The sequence below is a fragment of the Saccopteryx leptura genome, chromosome 1, assembly GCF_036850995.1.
Source record: "Saccopteryx leptura isolate mSacLep1 chromosome 1, mSacLep1_pri_phased_curated, whole genome shotgun sequence".
NCBI lineage: Eukaryota > Metazoa > Chordata > Mammalia > Chiroptera > Emballonuridae > Saccopteryx > Saccopteryx leptura.
The window spans coordinates 335,366,174-335,383,708 of record NC_089503.1 but is presented as its reverse complement, the minus strand read 5'-3'; the positions used below and the strand labels follow the sequence as shown (position 1 = coordinate 335,383,708).

The 17,535-nt window shown below is 42.0% G+C and overlaps 1 protein-coding gene across 3 annotated transcripts in view; it reads right to left on the bottom strand.

Annotated features, from left to right (window-relative positions):
* BACH2 (BTB domain and CNC homolog 2) overlaps positions 1-17,535 on the bottom strand; it is a 351,908-nt gene that overhangs the window by 73,576 nt on the left and 260,797 nt on the right. For all 3 annotated transcript variants that reach the window (XM_066358877.1, XM_066358879.1, XM_066358878.1), the window contains exon 4: positions 10,828-11,082. In XM_066358877.1, coding sequence (XP_066214974.1) covers positions 10,828-11,070 — 243 coding nt within the window. In that variant the 5' untranslated portion in view covers positions 11,071-11,082. The remainder of the gene's footprint in view (positions 1-10,827; positions 11,083-17,535) is intronic.

Sequence of the window (17,535 nt, the reverse complement as noted above, 5' to 3'; positions counted from 1 at the left end):
AGACTGTGCTTTCCTTTTATGGGAATAGTAACACCTACTGTTTATATAGCACCATTCTTCCAAGAAGTTTAACATATCACATTTCATTAATCTGAACAGCAGCCCTGCAAGCCAAGCTGGTATTGTCACTCCCTGCATACTCATATTGAAATTGGGGTCATTAAATGTAAAATAATTTTCTCAACATCCTAAAACCTTCTGAAATGGTTAGAGAGCAATGATCGGCATCTTCTACAATTTGCCCATTTGTAGGTTATCAAATAGTGGTTCTACAGTTCCTTAACTGTCACCTCCTGTGAACTCTAAAAAGACTTGCTGAAAACACAGGGAATATGCATGAAGAGAAGAGAGCTCTCTTCTCTTCTGAAGTTGCCCACGCAATTCTCTCCTATCCTGACCAGTGTGTCTCCTGTCTCCAGCATCTTTCCTCACCTCTCAATCCAACATCTCACCTCTCTTTCTGACCAGCAGGATTTCTTCTCTCCCTCCAGCGGGGATCTAGAAGAGTTCAAGGTATAGCACAGATTTATAAACCTATATATAGCACAGGATAGGACTTCAGGGATCCTTCAGTCCAAGCCCATCATTTTCAGACAGAGATGTGCCTTTGCCTAATTAGGTCGAGTCTGCCCACTTGGTGAGTAAGTAGATCTTGTCCTCTCTCAAGTACTCAAGGGCATTGGTCTAGCAATTGGCTTTCTGTCTTCTGTATCAGCAAATGTTCTCTCTTTGGAACTTTCCCATCAACCCAAGTGTTAGTCAGCATGGGCTAGGCTCTGCTATGATGACATACAAACACCAAATCTCAATGGCTTAATATAAAAAATTATTTCTCATTCATGTCAGAGTCTGATTTGAGTCAGATGGCTCTCTTCCAAAAGTGACTCAGGGATCTGGGCTGCCTGAGTTTGGCACATCAACCACTTTCTTTTCATCTCTTAGCACAAAATATACTTACTAATTATAAATTAGCAGCTCCACCTTGGAGGTTTATGATGCCAGAAAAGAACATGGAACAGAAAAGAACATGAATAACTCATACCTACTTTTAAATGCCTCAGACCAGAAGTGACACAAGACTTCTACTCACATTTCATTAGTTCAGCAATTTTCAACTATGTGCCACAAGATTTTTTAAAAAACACGCAATACTTGACTATTTGGTCAGGGGGACTGATATCTTTTCTCTCAGATTGTCAATAAAAAATTGACAATAGCCAAGGCAACACTAGACATCTGATGTGAATGAATCAAAATTAAACTCACTTATTTTTTTGTCAGGTTGGCAGAAAACCTATTTTCTGGTGTGCCACAGAATGTTAGTACAGTAATTAGTTCATGTGTGCCATTAGATGAAAAAGGTTGAAAATTGCTGCATTAGCTAGTTCTAGTCAAGCAGCACACGTGACTGCAAATGGTCTCCCTGTGTGTCCAGGAAAGAGAGGAAAACTAGATGTGGGTAAATATTCATCATTTTTGCCACAGACTGAAGACATGTTGGAATTTTTTTGTACATTACTTAAAACAAAACCCAAGCCCTGGCCAGACAGCTCAGCTGGTTAGAGCCTCGTCCTGGAGCGCAAAGGTTGACGGCTGGATCCCCGAAGGCACAGCTTGATGTTCTCGTTTCCCTCTCCCTTCTTGTCTCTCTAGGCAATAAAATAAACATTAAACAACACAAAACAAAACAAAAACCCAAAGAAACCTCTTTTGAAACTATTTTCCTCCAGTTCCTGAACTACTCTGCTCCCTCTAACTCAAAAGGTCTAAAAAGTATAGCTTACATTAGCTTTTTCAAATTTCACTCTTTCCATTCTTTCTTGAATACAACTGAATTAGTTTTTGCTCTAGACAGGCTTTTCCAGAAGTGAAGTCACAAATGGCTCCCAAATTGCTGGACGGTCAATGTTCAGCTTCTCTCTTGGTCAACAATCAGCATCATTTAACGTGCTTGATTCCTCTCCCTCCTTGACGTACTTTTCCTGGCTTCCAGCACGCCAGACTTTCTGTTTTTCCTTCTACTTCCATAGTTGTTTCTTCTTGGTCTAGTTTGCTTGTTCCTCCTTATCTTCCTGACTTCTTAATTCTGGAAAGTCCAAGGCTCAATACTGGAAACTCTCTCTCTCTCTCTCTCTATCTATCTATCTATACTTATTCCCTTGGTGACTGTATCCTGTCTTGTGGTTTTCAATAACCCAAAACTCTGGTATAAAAACATCAATCTTCAGGCTAGATTTCACCCATGAATTGCAGCCATGTGTCCTCCTGTGTACTAGATATCCAAACTTAGATTTCGCAGGCATCTCAAACTTAGTATGTATACAACAGAACTCCTAGTTCCATCCCCACTTCCTTAAACTGACTTCACCCAGTCTTCCCCAATCTTAGTTAATGGCCACTCCATTCTTCCAACAGCTCAGGCCCCAAACCTTGAAATTATCCTTAACCCCAATCTTTCTTGTCCACCTTATGTTCAATCTGTAAGAAAATCCCATAAACTGTACCTTCAAATATCACCAGAATCTGACCCTGATCTCCACTCCACTGCTATCACCCTAGTCGAGGCCACCTCACCATGCCTGGTTGTTGACATATTGTTTTCCCTACTTCTGCCCTAGCCCTCTTTCTAGCTATTTTACACAGCAGTGAAAATGATCCTCTCCTGCGACACCCTCCGATAGCCTCCCAGCTCATTCCAAGAAAAGGAAACGTGCCCCAAAGCTGCACAGCCGAGCCCTGTTACCTCTCCTGTGCTTCCTCCCACTTCACCGCTAGCTCACTCTGCTCCTGTGTGTCAAACAGGCCAGGCCCAGGTCGGCCTGGGAGCCTTTTCCTTGCTATTCCTTCTGCCCTGACCACTTTTCCTCAGATGACAGCATGGCTGGCCGGCTCCCTTACCTCCTTCAGGTCTCTACTCAAAAGTCATCCCCCAGACAGGCCTTTCCTAACCACCTTATTTAAAGCTGCAATGCCTGTATCCTGATGCTTCTTAACCTCCTTCTCTGTTTTATTTTTCTTGAACACATCTAACTAAGGACATGTTTATTTATTTTCTGTCTCTCCACCTCCTTCCTCACTGGAAAGTAAGCTCTGTTTTGTTTACTAGGCTCACCCAGCACCTAGAACAATAATGCCTCCTGGCACCTAGCAGGACCTTGATAAATATTTGCTAAATGAATGAATAAATGAGTGAGGAAACAGAAGTCCAGTGAGGCTGACTGGCTTGCTAAGACCTTACGTGCAGTGAGTGCCAAGGTCCAGGCTGTGGTTTTCAAGTCACTCATTACTGATGCTTCTTAGATCCCACCATCTGCCTGTTATTCTTCTTTAGAATTTTGTCTAGGTCAGGTGTCCCCAAGCTATGGCCCGTGGGCCGCAATGCAGCCCCCTGAGGCCATTTATCCAGCCCCCACTGCACTTCTGGAAGGGGCACCTCTTTCATTGGTGGTCAGTGAGAGGACCACTGTATTTGGCAGCCCTCCAATGGTCTGAGGGACAGTGAACTGGCCCCCTGTGTAAAAAGTTTGGAGACCCCTGGAGGTGGTAAAGGGGTGAGATCAAAAGGCTGGCTCTGGCCCTGGCCGGTTGGCTCAGCGGTAGAGCGTCGGCCTGGCGTGCGGGGGACCCGGGTTCAATTCCCGGCTAGGGCACATAGGAGAAGCACCCATTTGCTTCTCCACCCCGCCCTCCTTCCTCTCTGTCTCTCTCTTCCCCTCCTGCAGCCAAGGCTCCATTGGAGCAAAGATGGCCCGGGCGCTGGGGATGGCTCCTTGGCCTTTGCCCCAGGCGCTAGAGTGGCTCTGGTTGTGGCAGAGCGACGCCCCAGAGGGGCAGAGCATCGCCCCCTGGTGGGCAGAGTGTCGCCCCTGGTGGGCGTGCCAGGTGGATCCCAGTCGGGCGCATGCGGGAGTCTGTCTGACTGTCTCTCCCCGTTTCCAGCTTCAGAAAAATACAAAAAAAAAAAAAAAAAAAAGGCTGGCTCTGGGCTGGATAAGTGTTTTATTCTTCTTACCCTGGTCATGCCACGTCCCCAAGCCCTCAGCCACTGTCTGCCACCAAAGCTCACCTCCCACAGTCAAACCCAGGCTCAGAATGCCGTCGGCAGCCTGTGCTGCAGCGTTAAGTAGTATTACTCACTGAAAAGACTGCTCAAAGACAATCATGACTGTCTTATTACTTCTTTAAATTCTGGATCTAAGCCATCCCAGAGACATTAACAGCTTCCATATCCCCTAAAAACTTTCAGACAAGAAGAGTCCACGATTTCCTCTATGCTTGGCAGTGCTGCTGCAGACACATTCTTTATTGCACCCTGTGGTTAAGATTCACCAACAGATGCCTTTTCTTCAGAATCCTTCTGGGTCAGTTGTCCTTTTTGTTTAGCAATGAAAAAACAAAACAAGATCTGCCCTAAATTATTGTGTGTGTGTGTGTGTGTGTGTGTGTGTGTGTGTGTGTGTGTGAGAAAACAAATAGAAAGCAAGATACAGAGCTAGACAGTGAGTGAGTGGAAGTCTGAATATATTTCTATCTAAGAAAGCATAAGGTTCACCTGAGGGACTATACTTACCCCTACCATATAGCTAGCTCTTCCCTTCAGGAACCCTTCCCCTTCCCTGGACACGGGAAGCAAGCCCAAAGAAAGGTGGCAGAGCCTTGGCAATAACCGCATCCCCCTCTAGTTTTAAATATTTATTTATTCTTGACAAAAATTGTGTATATTTAAGGTATGCAATGCTGTTTTTATATATGTATAAACTGAAATAATTACCAAATTCAAACTAACATCTCAATAATCTCCCATGTTGTTATTTTTTTGGTGAGAACAATTGAGATCTATTCTCTTAGCAAATTTTAAGTATATAACACATTATTTATTTATTTTTTATGGCAGAGACAGAGAGAGGGACAGATAGGGACAGACAGACAGGAAGGGAGAGAGATGAGAAACATCAATTCTTTGTTGCAGCTCCTTAGTTCCTTGATTGATTTCTCATGTGTGCCTTGATGGGGGGGGCTACAGCAGACCGAGTGACCCCTTGCTTCAGTCAGTGTGACCTTGGGCTCAAGCTGGTGAGCTTTGCTCAAACCAGATGAACCTGCGCTCAAGCTGGTGACCTCGGGGTCTCGAACCTGGGTCCTCCACATCCCAGTCCGATGCTCTATCCACTGCGCCACCGCCTGGTCAGGCTATAATACATTATTGACTACAGTAACCACGCTGTACATTAGCCTTCCAGAAGTATTCATCTTATAAATGAAAGTGTGCACCCTTTCATCAATATCTCCTCTTTTGCCTTATGCCCCATCCACAGCCTCTGGTACCAACCATGTACTCTCTCTATTAGAGAAGTTTGACATTTTTTAGATGCCACATACAAGTGAGATTATGAGATTATGCAATATTTGTCTTTCTATGTCTGGCTTTTTTACTTAGCATAATGTCCATCAGATTTATCCATGTTGCTGCAAACAGCAGGATTTTCTTCTTCTTTAAGACTGAATAATATTCTCGCCCTGGCCAGTGGCTCAGTGAATAGAGTATCAGCCTGGTGTATGGACGTTGCAGGTTCAATTCCTGGTCAGGGCATATAGGAAAAGCAACCATCTGCTTCTCTCCCCCTCCCCACTTTCTTTCCTTCTTCCCCTCTCACAGCCAGTAGTTCAATTGGTTCAAGTGTGGCTCTGGACACTAAGGATAGCTTGGTTGCTCCAAGACTCAGGCACTAAAAATAGCTCAGTACTATAGCATTGGCCCTAGGCAAGGTTGCCAGATGGATCCAGTGAGGCATGTTTGCCTCACTATCTCCCCTCCTCTCACCTAAAAAAACAAAGACCGAGTAATATTCTGTTGTATGTATGTATGTATGTATGTTTATATACACATACATATATACACATATATACATATATATGTATATGTATATGTATACATATATAGATATAGATATGTATACATGTATATATGGCATTTTCTTTATCCAGTCATATGTCAATAGACATTTAGGTTGTTTCCACATCTTGGATATTGTGAATAATGCTTACAGATATATAACCAGAAATGAGACTGCTGAATCACACGCTAGTTTTACTTTTAATTTTTTGAGGAAACTCCATATAGTTTTTTATAATGGCTCTATCAATTTACATTCCCACCAACAATACACAGGGTACCTTTTTCTCCACATCCTTGCCAACAGTTATCTTTTGATTCTTTGATATTAGACCATGGCAATAACCTTTTAACAGCTGCCTCTTCCTCCAGTATTATGAGAGTGAGCCAATCAGCTATAAGAACACGACTGAATGACAAACCCATTGTGGGCTCCATGTCTTCTAAGGAAGCACACCACATTCCTACCCTCTGTACTCAACATACCATGAGAATGAACTTCACGATTGCGATGCACTTTCAGCATCATTGACATCCAGCATGAAATGGTTTTTGTGACTACAGCTCAGGAGGTATTTGTTGAGTCAGCTTTAATATGAATGAGCAGTGGGATCATGGCCTTGCAATGCTGGCACATCAACCACTTTCTCTTCATCTCTTAGCACAAAATATATTTTACTAATTATAAATTACATGATCTATTTCATTATTTAATCAAAGTACCAGGTACAACGCCTTCTCTTTTAGTATTTGCCAACACACATTTCTGGGTGTGTTTTTCAATGGGGAGCCAACTCTCAAATCATCTAACACAGTGGTCAGCAAACTCATTAGTCAACGGAGCCAAATATCAACAGTATAATGATTGAAATTTCTTTTGAGAGCCCAATTTTTAAAACTTAAACTATATAGGTAGATACATTCCTTATCGAGGTAGCGACCGCACGTGGTATTTTGTGGAAGAGCCACATTCAAGGGACCAAAGAGCCGCACGTGGCTCGCGAGCCGCGGTTTGCCGACCACTGAACATCTAGGACTATGTGTCACTCTGTTTTAGGGGGAGAAAGCAAGACAATTCAATTTCTTTTTGGGTTCTGGCAGGAGGTCTCTATTTTTTCTCTCTCCCTTTTCCAGTTAAGAGGCTACACGGGCACTGTGGCTCTAATTTGCCGGTAATTGTGTTGCCCATCAATACTCAGGATTTGGGTGTAGAACTACACAACTGGACAGCAGCTGGGAGCCAGGGCTGGGTCTGGCCTCAAGCGACTGAGCAAGGGAGCAGGACTGGAGGCAGACTGTGTCTGGAAGTTTCAGAGTCCCAGGAGGAGCTTTCAGACTAGGTCGTGCTGGCCCCTGAGAAACACAACCGCTGGCCGGTGGGGAGTGGAGAGGCAGGCCAAGTGTGAACAAGACTGGGACAGGCCCAGAAGCTGATCTGAGTTCAGTGATAGAATTATGATGAGGTTCAAAGATTTCCAAGGGGCTAATCAAATGCTTTTTTTACATCATGTGTACCAAGTGCCAGTCAGTTTTAGGCAGCTACTTTCCAAGGTAGTGGTTGGGATTTTGTTTGTTTGTTTATTCACCACTTAATTCAAATTCTATGAAGTATTTACTGAGCTAAGAGGGACAACGACCATAGAGCCTGCAAAGACACTTCACTGTGTGCACAGCAAGAAGAAAACAATGCCCAGTGCTTGGGGCCACAGGAGGGTGCTCTGAGCAGGGGCACAGGGCTGCTGGAAGGGGGCCTCAGAAACAGTTCCAGAGCCACAAAGGAGAATGCCACTGCAGCTAGCTCACGGGCCAGTCAGCAAGATTCTTAGAGCTGGGTTACTGACAACAGGAACGCATGTTTCATAGAAGAAAAAAGCATGTAGTTAGTGGCTGAAGGTTTCAAGTATGTGTGAACAACCAGAATGTTTTAACGGTTTGGAAATGCAGACAATGTAGGGACTGCAATCATTTTCCACGACTGGGAAGAAAGAAAATCAACACATCGCAAATTCCCACTTAACTGGAACACAGAGTCAAAAAGGTCATAGAGCAGATTTTTTGTGTGGTGACTGTACACTGTGCCTCTAACTTTGAAGAGTGCCCTATGCCAAAGAAATAGGAGATGGCCACAGGTAGTTGAGCTAAAAAAGGACTTTTACATTATGCTATATGCATTGATATCTCGTTTTCCTTCCAATTTTACTGCCTTGGCAGTGTACTATGATAAATAATTCAAGGACATCAGAATTTTAGGGGTTTTTGCAGATAAGGACTGGACTCGCAGAGGTTAAATGACTAATGACGAGATCAGGACCCCAGAGGTAACGGGGCGGCCAGGGCTTTGGGCACATGGTGCAGGGACGCTCAGGGACACGGCCCACAGTCACTGTAGAGAAGCTGATTACATAAAATATGATTTCCATCTGTAAATATATTGTAATATAATCTAATTTTTTGGAAAATGAGTATAAAAACAACATATAAATGAGGTGATTCTCAAAGAGACATAGATAATAAATTTACTGTAAGCCTCACCTCTCCTCCCCCTAAGACCATTTTGGATTAAAAGATTTCCAAATATTTCCAGGGAATTCTAGAGTTGGAATAGATTCAAAAGGCATTCTGGCTCCCCACCTAGAGAAGAAGAAAGAGTCTTACATTTGACAAATATTTATGATGGGTGAGGGACCATGCTGAGAGCTTTTACATTTACTATCTCACCTAATGATGCTCTTCACTCACTAATGCCAAGGAAGAGAATCCAGCTCTGACCCACAGGTCACACCACAGCCGCGGTTCAATGAGCTTCCCTACCTGCCCAGCCCCAATTACATTACCTACAACTGAATTGTCCTTTGGCTTCTAGTACCGGGATCATTCTAGTCACCTACTTGTAAGTGCTGTGAGGGCAGTGGTGGGATTCAAATAATTTAACAACTGGTTCTCTGCCCTAATGATCATTTTATTTGTTTTCTTTAAAATTTTATTTTAATTTTATTTATTCATTTTAGAAAGGAGAGAGAGGGAGAGAGAGAGAGAGAGAAGGAGGGAGGAGCAGGAAGCATCAACTCCCATATGTGCCTTGACCAGGCAAGCCCAGGGTTTCGAACCAGTGACCTCAGCATTTCCAGGTCGACGCTTTATCCACTGCACCACCACAGGTCAGGCCTAATGACCATTTTAAATATAAAAAAATGATATACTGAAAGATAGTTTATTATTTCATGCATTAAATACTTAAATAAGAAAAGAGGTACACAAAACTAGATTGTTATAAGAGTTTTAAAATATTAAAGAAAAAATATTAAATAATACTTGACAAAAAACAAAACTGTTTTTTGTTTTATTTAAAATATTTCTGTATTGCTTCTTGATTGGCGTCCTCACTTGCAATTTTTTTGCCTACAGACAGAATGAACATTACTATAGGCACTTAGAATACGCTGTTGTGCAGATGAACATTAAAAAAGAGTAAGGAATATAAATCTGGGACTTCCACATTGGGCGCCTACCCAAGTGCCATTTTAACAACTAGTTTGCCGAACTCAACAAAAAATTAGGGTATTTGTTCTGCTGAACCTGTGCGAACCAGCTGAATCCCACCCCTGTGTGAGGGGTAAGAAGGAGCCTTTTATGTAGGTTCTCACATTATCAGTTGGTCACTTTCCTGCTCTGCAAGAGTCACAGCAGATGTTGCTTAACAAGGGACTGAGGCTGGCGATACCCTCCAACCCCCAGGTCTTACTTGTCTATTTGTTTTTTGTGTTGAGTTTGGATGCCTTTCTGTGGAGGAGGTGCTTGCCCCACCACCTCCTCTTGCCTTATCCATGCCCCTCCCCTTTACTCATTTATATTATTTGCCAGGCCCCTGGAGGCATCTGAGTTTGTGATCCTGGGATGTAATGCTAGTCACACTCCTTAGAACCTCACATCTGGGTGACAGGATCTGTGTTTGCTCCTAGGGTTGCTATGAAGAGCTGCTTAAAAATTATGAAGAATTTTGTTGTGTCACTGCACAACTCTGGGGCAGACTATGGATAGGAGTCATACCCCGTGGTGGCGCAGGGCCCAGTCTGCACTACTGGTGGTGCTGGCCTCCGTGATGTCACTGCACTGGTGCCCAGGGAATGGGTCTGCCCCCAAACACAAGGTCTAAGGCTGCTCAGTGTGACCCTTGGTCCCATGAAAATGTGGGGGAGTCAGGATGATGGAAGAAGAGAAATCGTAAACACAGTTCAAAGGGTGACCGACTTAATGGTTTGTCATTGTGAAGCCCATCCTTTGAATTCCTGCAGCTCAAACCATTCAACTGAATGTCATCTATGGACAGGTCAGGTCCAACTACCAGTGTTTGCAATGGACAGAAATGAGTGGACTCCCTGGAGTAATTAAGAAACCTGAGTAGGGTATTTTCAACGATGGTGAGAAAAGCAAGTTTACACTTCTTAGAATCTTACTATATTAACTGTGAAAATTACTACTTGCTTTTACTCTTCCCCCAAGCAGGGAAGGTGCTGTGAATACTCTCATTCTTTAACTCTCAGGGGAAATCAAGTGATCCTTCAATCATTTGAAACAGAAAAACCATAGCAACCGTCCCAGTGATTCAGATCCCACATCTAGGACTCTACCAAACTTTGGCTGAACTACTCAAAACCTGAAGAGTAAGTGAACTAGAAACTATGAGTGACTATGAGCCACAGGTGGGGTTCAGTTCCCTTCAAGAAAGATGCTCTGTTCAGATTCATGCCTCTGAGACTTAACACGTATCAAATAGAAACTGGCTATGACACAAATCTAACGTGTGGGTGACCTGGACATCAACCCCTGAGTGGGGATAATAGTACAGAAGTCCACCTTCTAGTTCCTGTTCAGCCAATATCCTACAGGTCACTCTGCCTCCATCAGCAACACACAATCAAACCAAACTACTGTACCTCCTCAGGCAAGCTGACCACCAAGTCATTTTTCGTCTGTCCGACCAGCACCTGCCAGAAGTATTCACTGCACGCAGCCAGCACAGCCCGGTGGGCCCGGAACTCCTTCCTCTCCACGATCAGAGTCACGTCACAGAGAATATCCTTTTTCCGCTGGTCATTGAGGCCCAGGAGGATGTTGGTGCAGTGGACAGTGGACTCATACACATACATGGGGGAGTCAGGCTTCTCATCCACAGACATGCCGTTCACACCCTGGAAGAAAGACAGGCCGGTTCACTACTATCTGAGTCACAGAGCGAAGGTGAGAAAGAACTTCATGGTTTCTGAGTCTCACTGCCCTCAGAAGGGGCATAATTAGCATGTTTGTGCTCAGCACAATCAGCTCAGGAAACATCCTGGAAAGTCATATTTTATGGCTGACTTTATCCTTTCCACGTACAGTATCCTTTTACCTCATGGAAACGAAGTCAGGCCTTTTTAGTGGAACACCCAAAACATTTAAAACACATACATACTTTAAAACTTGGTAGTTCTGATTCTGTTGGCTGACTGAAAAGAAACATTCTTGTATTCATAGTCCCAATTCAAGTATTAATTTGAGCTTTGCGTTCAGAGGAAATGAATCATTTTGGAGTATTTGTAATGCTCTCGTGATTTAAATACATGTCAGTTGCTAAGTTGGAATTTGGCTAAGAGACCAAATATCTAATCACAATATATAATTTAACAAGTGATCTAAACTCTAAAAACTGTCTGTGTATTGAGGAGTAGATGTAGCCAGCGACTGCACTGCCCTCGGACACTTCAGGAGTAAGCACAACCAACACAAGGCTGTTGTTGCTCACAAAACGTTCTGGAGAAGAAGTGGGGTTGTGCCGTCATTATCCCAGCAGACTTGATGCACATCCTCTTTAAGGAAACCATATGTCACAATAGGAGTCATGAGAAAGTTGTATTCAACAGTGAAGATCACTTTCAAAAAAATGGCTCTTTGCTTTAAAAGTGTCCACTGACGTATTTACAAAACAGTATCTGTACTTAACAAATATAACTATTCGTATGAATTCCAACAGTGAGTATTACTTTCTTTTTGGCTTTATGCCTATTTGTTTTTTAACAGCTTTAATATACAATAAACTGTATCTATTTATAGTGTGCAGTTCGATGTAGTTTGGCATATGGATACAACTGTGCAACATCATCACAATCAAGGCAGTGAACACACCTTCCATCAACAACAATCTCTCTCTGCCCCTTCACAGTCCCTCCCTTGTAGCTCTCTGTGCCCCACCTCCTGAAACCACAGGTCTGCTGACACTATATAGATTGTCATTTTTTAGATTTTTACGTAAATGTCCTTTTATTTCTGGCTTCTAAACTCAGCGTATTTTGTGATTTGCTATATCGGGTGCGTCAACTATATGTTTCTGTATTGCTGAGTAGTGTCCTAGTGTATGAATACAGCACAATTTTTTATCCATTCATCTACTGATGAATATTTGGGTGTTTCTCAAATACTGAGGTCCAGTTTTTGGCTATTACAGAAAAAGCTGCTATAGGTTAGTATATAAATCTTTGTATGACTATATCCTTTCATTCCTCTTGTGTGAATACCTAGGAGTAGAATGGAAGGATTATTTGGTATGTGTAAGTCTAACTTTTTAAGAGACTGCCCCAGTTTTCTAATGTGGATGTACCTGTACCATTTCATATTTTCAACAACCGTGTAAGAGAGTTCCAGTTCTTTCACATCCTTGCCACTGCCTGGTATGGTCAGTCTTTCTAATTGTGGCCATTCTAACAGGTACACTGGAGGGTCTTTTTGTGGTTTCAGTTTGCTTTTCTCTAATGAGTGAAGATGTTGAGCTTATTCATCTATCTTCTGTGGAGAGATGTCTATTCGGGTTTTCCCATTTTTTGTTTTGTTTTCTTATTACAGGCATGCCTTATTTTATTGTGCTTCAAAGATATCTTTTTCACAAATTCAAGGTAAGAACCTCCACCAGCAAAATGATTATGACTTCCCCTGGCCATGGCGCAGTGGATAGAGCATTGTCTCAGAGCACCAGGGTTGCCAGTTCGATCTTGGGGTCACCGGCTCGAACCCGAGAGTGCTGGCTTGGGGAACTGGGGGTCACTGATTTGAGCTGCAGTCAGGGCATATTAGAGAAGCAATCAATGTGTGCACAACTAAGTGGAACAACGATGTGATTCTTCTCTCCCTCTCTTTTCCTTACCCTGCCCCCCCAAAAGCTTATGACCCGCTTTATTGAGATACTAGTTTATTGCAGTAGTCTGGAACCAAGCCCACAATATCTCTGAGGTATGCCTGTATTGAGTTTCGAGACTTCTTTATATATTCTGAATAAAAGTCCTTTATCAAATATGTGATTTCCAAATATACAAAGTCTGTAGCTTGTCTTTTAATTCTCTTAATGGTGTTTTTCAAATAGCAGCAAGTTTTCATTTGATAAAGTCCAATTCAGAACTTTTTTTTTCTTTTATAAATCATGCTTTTGGTATTGTATCTAAAAATATCTTTGCCTAAACAAAGGTAATATATTGAATATTTTTTCAGAGTCATACCTAAGTATGAATCTTTTTTTTTTTTTTTTTTACAGAGGCAGAGATAGACAGGGACAGACAGACAGGAACAGAGAGAGATGAGAAGCATCAATCATCAGTTTCTCGTTGCGCGTTGCGACTTCCTAGTTGTTCATTGATTGCTTTCTCACATGTGCCTTGACCGTGGGCCTTCAGCAGACCGAGTAACCCCCTGCTGGAGCCAGCGACCTTGGGTCCAAGCTGGTGAGCTCTTTGCTTAAGCCAGATGAGCCCGCGCTCAAGCTGGTGACCTCAGGGTCTCGAACCTGGGTCCTTCCGCATCCCAGTCCGACGCTCTATCCACTGCGCCACCACCTGGTCAGGCAAGTATGAATCTTTTAATATAATTATAAATGGTTTATTTTTTTTAAGTTTATGACTTTTCATTGTTAGTATACAGAAGCATAAATGATTTTTTTGTATTGACCTTGTATCCTGCAGCTTTGTCTAACTTGCTTATTAATTCTCATAGCCTTTTTTGTTTTGGTAGATTCCATAGGTTTTCTATATAGAACCTTATGCTGTCTGTAAATGAAGACATTTTACATCCTTTCCAATCTGGATGATTTCAAGGTCTTTTTCATGCCTTACTGCATCGGCTAGATGAATTAATTCTGCTTCTACCTCTAGTACTATAAGTGGTAAGAGCAAATAGACTTGCCTTATTCCTGATGTCAGAAGAAGCGTATTTAGCCTTTCAGTTATTTATGATGGTAGCTACAGGTATTTCACAGATGTTCCTATTGAGTTGAGGAACTTTTTTTTCTAATCCAATTTACCGGGAGTTTTTTGTTTTGTTTTAAATCAGGAACGGATGCTGGATTTTGACAAATGCTTTTTCTGCATCTATTGAGATAATCACATAGTTTTTCTTTCTTAAAAGGTGTGTTAAGGTAAACAACATGATTTATTTTTGAATGTTAAACCAATCTTGCATTTCTAGGATAACCTCTACTGGATTGTAACGTATTTGCCTTTCTACATGTTGTTGATCTCATTCCCTAACATTTTGTTAGCAGGCAGTGCTCAAACTGGGTGGAATAATTAATGTTCTAGGATGTAAATGATGTGCATAATTCTTAAGCAGCAGGGGATTTATAGAAGATACCTCATTTTTATAATCTATTTATTAATGCACCTACACCAGTAAGAGAAAAGCTTACTATAAAAGATTCAAAACTAAGTTTTTTAGTAAAACATGACACGAAATAAAATAAAAAAGAGAAATGCAAGTGAGGTGCAGTAGAAGGAGACGGGGACCTGGCATCCGGGGCTTCTGGTCCAGCTCTGGTACTGCAGCTTTATGCATTTTGGATAGATCGCTTTTCTCTGGACCTGCTTCCATGTTTGTAAAATGAAAAGTCTAAACCAGAAGACCAGCAAAGTTCATACAGACTTACAATTCTATGAGTCTAAGGTTCCATAAAAGAAATACCTAACTGATCATAGGGAACGGGATATTGTCATTTTAGTTGAGAGAAGTTAGCTTTCTAGGATCTTATAAAGACCAATTATGTCGCCTCTTTCATTGCCGACATTGAAGAGCTAGTGGCAGAGAATGGAGTGGACAATATGCAGGAAGGAACCAAAGTCTTCTGGGAGAGCAGGGACTGGGACCTGGCCCCCTGGCTCCCACAGATCCAAGTTAGGAAGATCTGTTGAGATAGATCATGGTATTCCTGAGTAAATGGGAAGAGGAGGAATGAATCCCTTGAAGTAAAATTACCTTTAGGAAACGAGGAATCCAAACCTAGGAGGATATTTTGGCACAATATGTGGAGCTGATGGTATTAGCTCCTTTAGTCCTGGATGTCTTAGCCCAGAGGTTTGTTCTGGGAACCACGGCTGACCAAGGGAGTACAAACTAAAAGAACATGCCGCCTGGGAACTAAGAGTGGTGCTTCACTGAGGTCTAAGTAGGGGCCTGGCAGGTGCGCATCAGCACTGGACAAGGGCCCCCCACCAGGTAGGCGCAGTCACCAACAGCAGCGAAGCCCAGGCAGTGGCTGGACTCTCAGATTCCAGCTCATAAGCAAGATAGTCTTTTTTTTGGCTCTAAGACAGCAATGGGGGGAGGATGAGGCTCGAGAAGAGACTCCCCAGCCTGATAATAGGGCAGGTTTGAAAAGATAAAGGAGGTGTGGCAATATATTCACCTTGACTCGATGAAGCAGGAAATGATAGTTTCACGAACATGGACATCTACTTTTAGGGGCTAACCTTCCAGAGAGTTTTAGAAGGCACTTAAAACAAATTAGATCTGCTCATCAAATGGTATAATCTAAAACCTATCATTTCCAGGAAGCCGTTGCTAGACTTTAACCTGTTTGAGGATGTCGTTGGTTTTGTTACATGACTCCTAGACAACCTTTCCTCCTATGGCCTGCCAGCACCACTCTATTCCTCTTTGCCTTTCCATTCCTATTGGATGGAGCTCATCACCTTCCTCCCTGTTGGCCCCCTTTCCAAGCATAATGGGACATACTGTCTCTTCTTCTTTTAGATATGAGTCAGCCTTCCCCATCCTCCAATTATCATGGGGCTCTTCTAGGAACTCCTCCAATTTGTCTGTTTTTGACGGACTAATGCCAACCTGAAACCTGTTTCCCCTATCACCGCATTATTTCCCATTCAGTTTTCTTTTTTATTTTCACTTGCCTTACTAATATTAATTAAACAACACCTTACCCCTAATGCAGCAAACCCCAATTTCTTTAGCAGGATCCAGGGGGTCTAAGAATGAGATACTCTGCAAGTAACAGAGCCCAAAATAGCACATACGAGTCTGACAACCAGTCTTCACACTAAGCATTAGACAATGTGTTAAAGTGTGTAGACATTAGCTGAAATCAGATTGTAAGAAAGCTTTCCAAAGGGTCTGGTTTGGGTTTTGGCTGGATCTTGCTCTTCTTTTTGTCGGCCAAAAACCCCAGCTGCACACGTCCATATACATGTACCCCAACCATCTTAACATATGGTTCCGCAGTAAAAGTTAGTTACTATTACTGTATCCGAGTGTGTTCATCTCCTCAAAAAGCTACACAGACTTCAACTCTCATCAGTAAAAGATATATTAATGAAGGAAAACACACTTATTAACTAAGTCATTCACTCTTCATTCATTATTGGGTTATATTCAGAAATTAACTGCCTAACAGTTCTGAAGGTAAAAGTATAAATCAAAGAACAACAAAAGGTCTACAGTGGAAAATCTGAAAAGCTATAATTCATGAAAGACTAGAACGTTAAGTTTTTTTCAGACAGCTTGTCATGTCTAGGATGTTTCAGATGAAAAGAAATGGATACGTCTTGCAGGTAATGAAAAAGACTAAATTATAAACCATTTCACTTGAAATTCCAACCACATTTCCCCCAGAAACAGTGCATTAAGTAAATACTTCTGTGAATCCAACAGTAAATTATTTAGTAATTGCTGAGTAAATTTTTGTTCTTATCAAGCATCCTTCCTTCTCCAAAAAGTTATTTACAATGAAATGGTAAGGGTTAGTTTTTATAAAAGAAAGTTATCAAGAAATTTTAGAGTGCACAGTGCCATTAAAATGACGTTATTACTTTTGGGTTGGAGACATTTTTCAATTGCATCGAGACCCAAACTTCTTACTCAGAGTGGAAAGCAATCCAATTTCAGTATTTTCTAACGGAAGAGTGCAGTGCCTGTCACTTAATGTCTCTAATGCTTTAGGTAGCTAAGTCAGGGCCTGACGAGGAGCAGCGACAACGTCCTGTGTTCTTTATTTACTCAAACCCTCCATCTGCGTGCGGACTAGTTAGTGCCAAGGGAACTGAAATTTAAGGCTGTTGTTGGGAGGAAACACTTGCAACTGTATCATCAGATCCTTAATAGCTTGGAATGATTCTTGTGCTTTAACATAAACTTCCATTTTCCTTGAACTTTCAGGAGGAAGTTCAATCTTCAATCTACTGACAGAGTTTGTGTTAATGTTTTCTACTGCACAGTTGAAAAATATTTTTAAAAAATTAGGGAAAATCATAATAAGCCCCAAGTTTTTGATAAATTGTTGCTCACTTATTCTTTTAAACAGATCTAAATAAAAAAATAATACAAACTTCCAAAATATC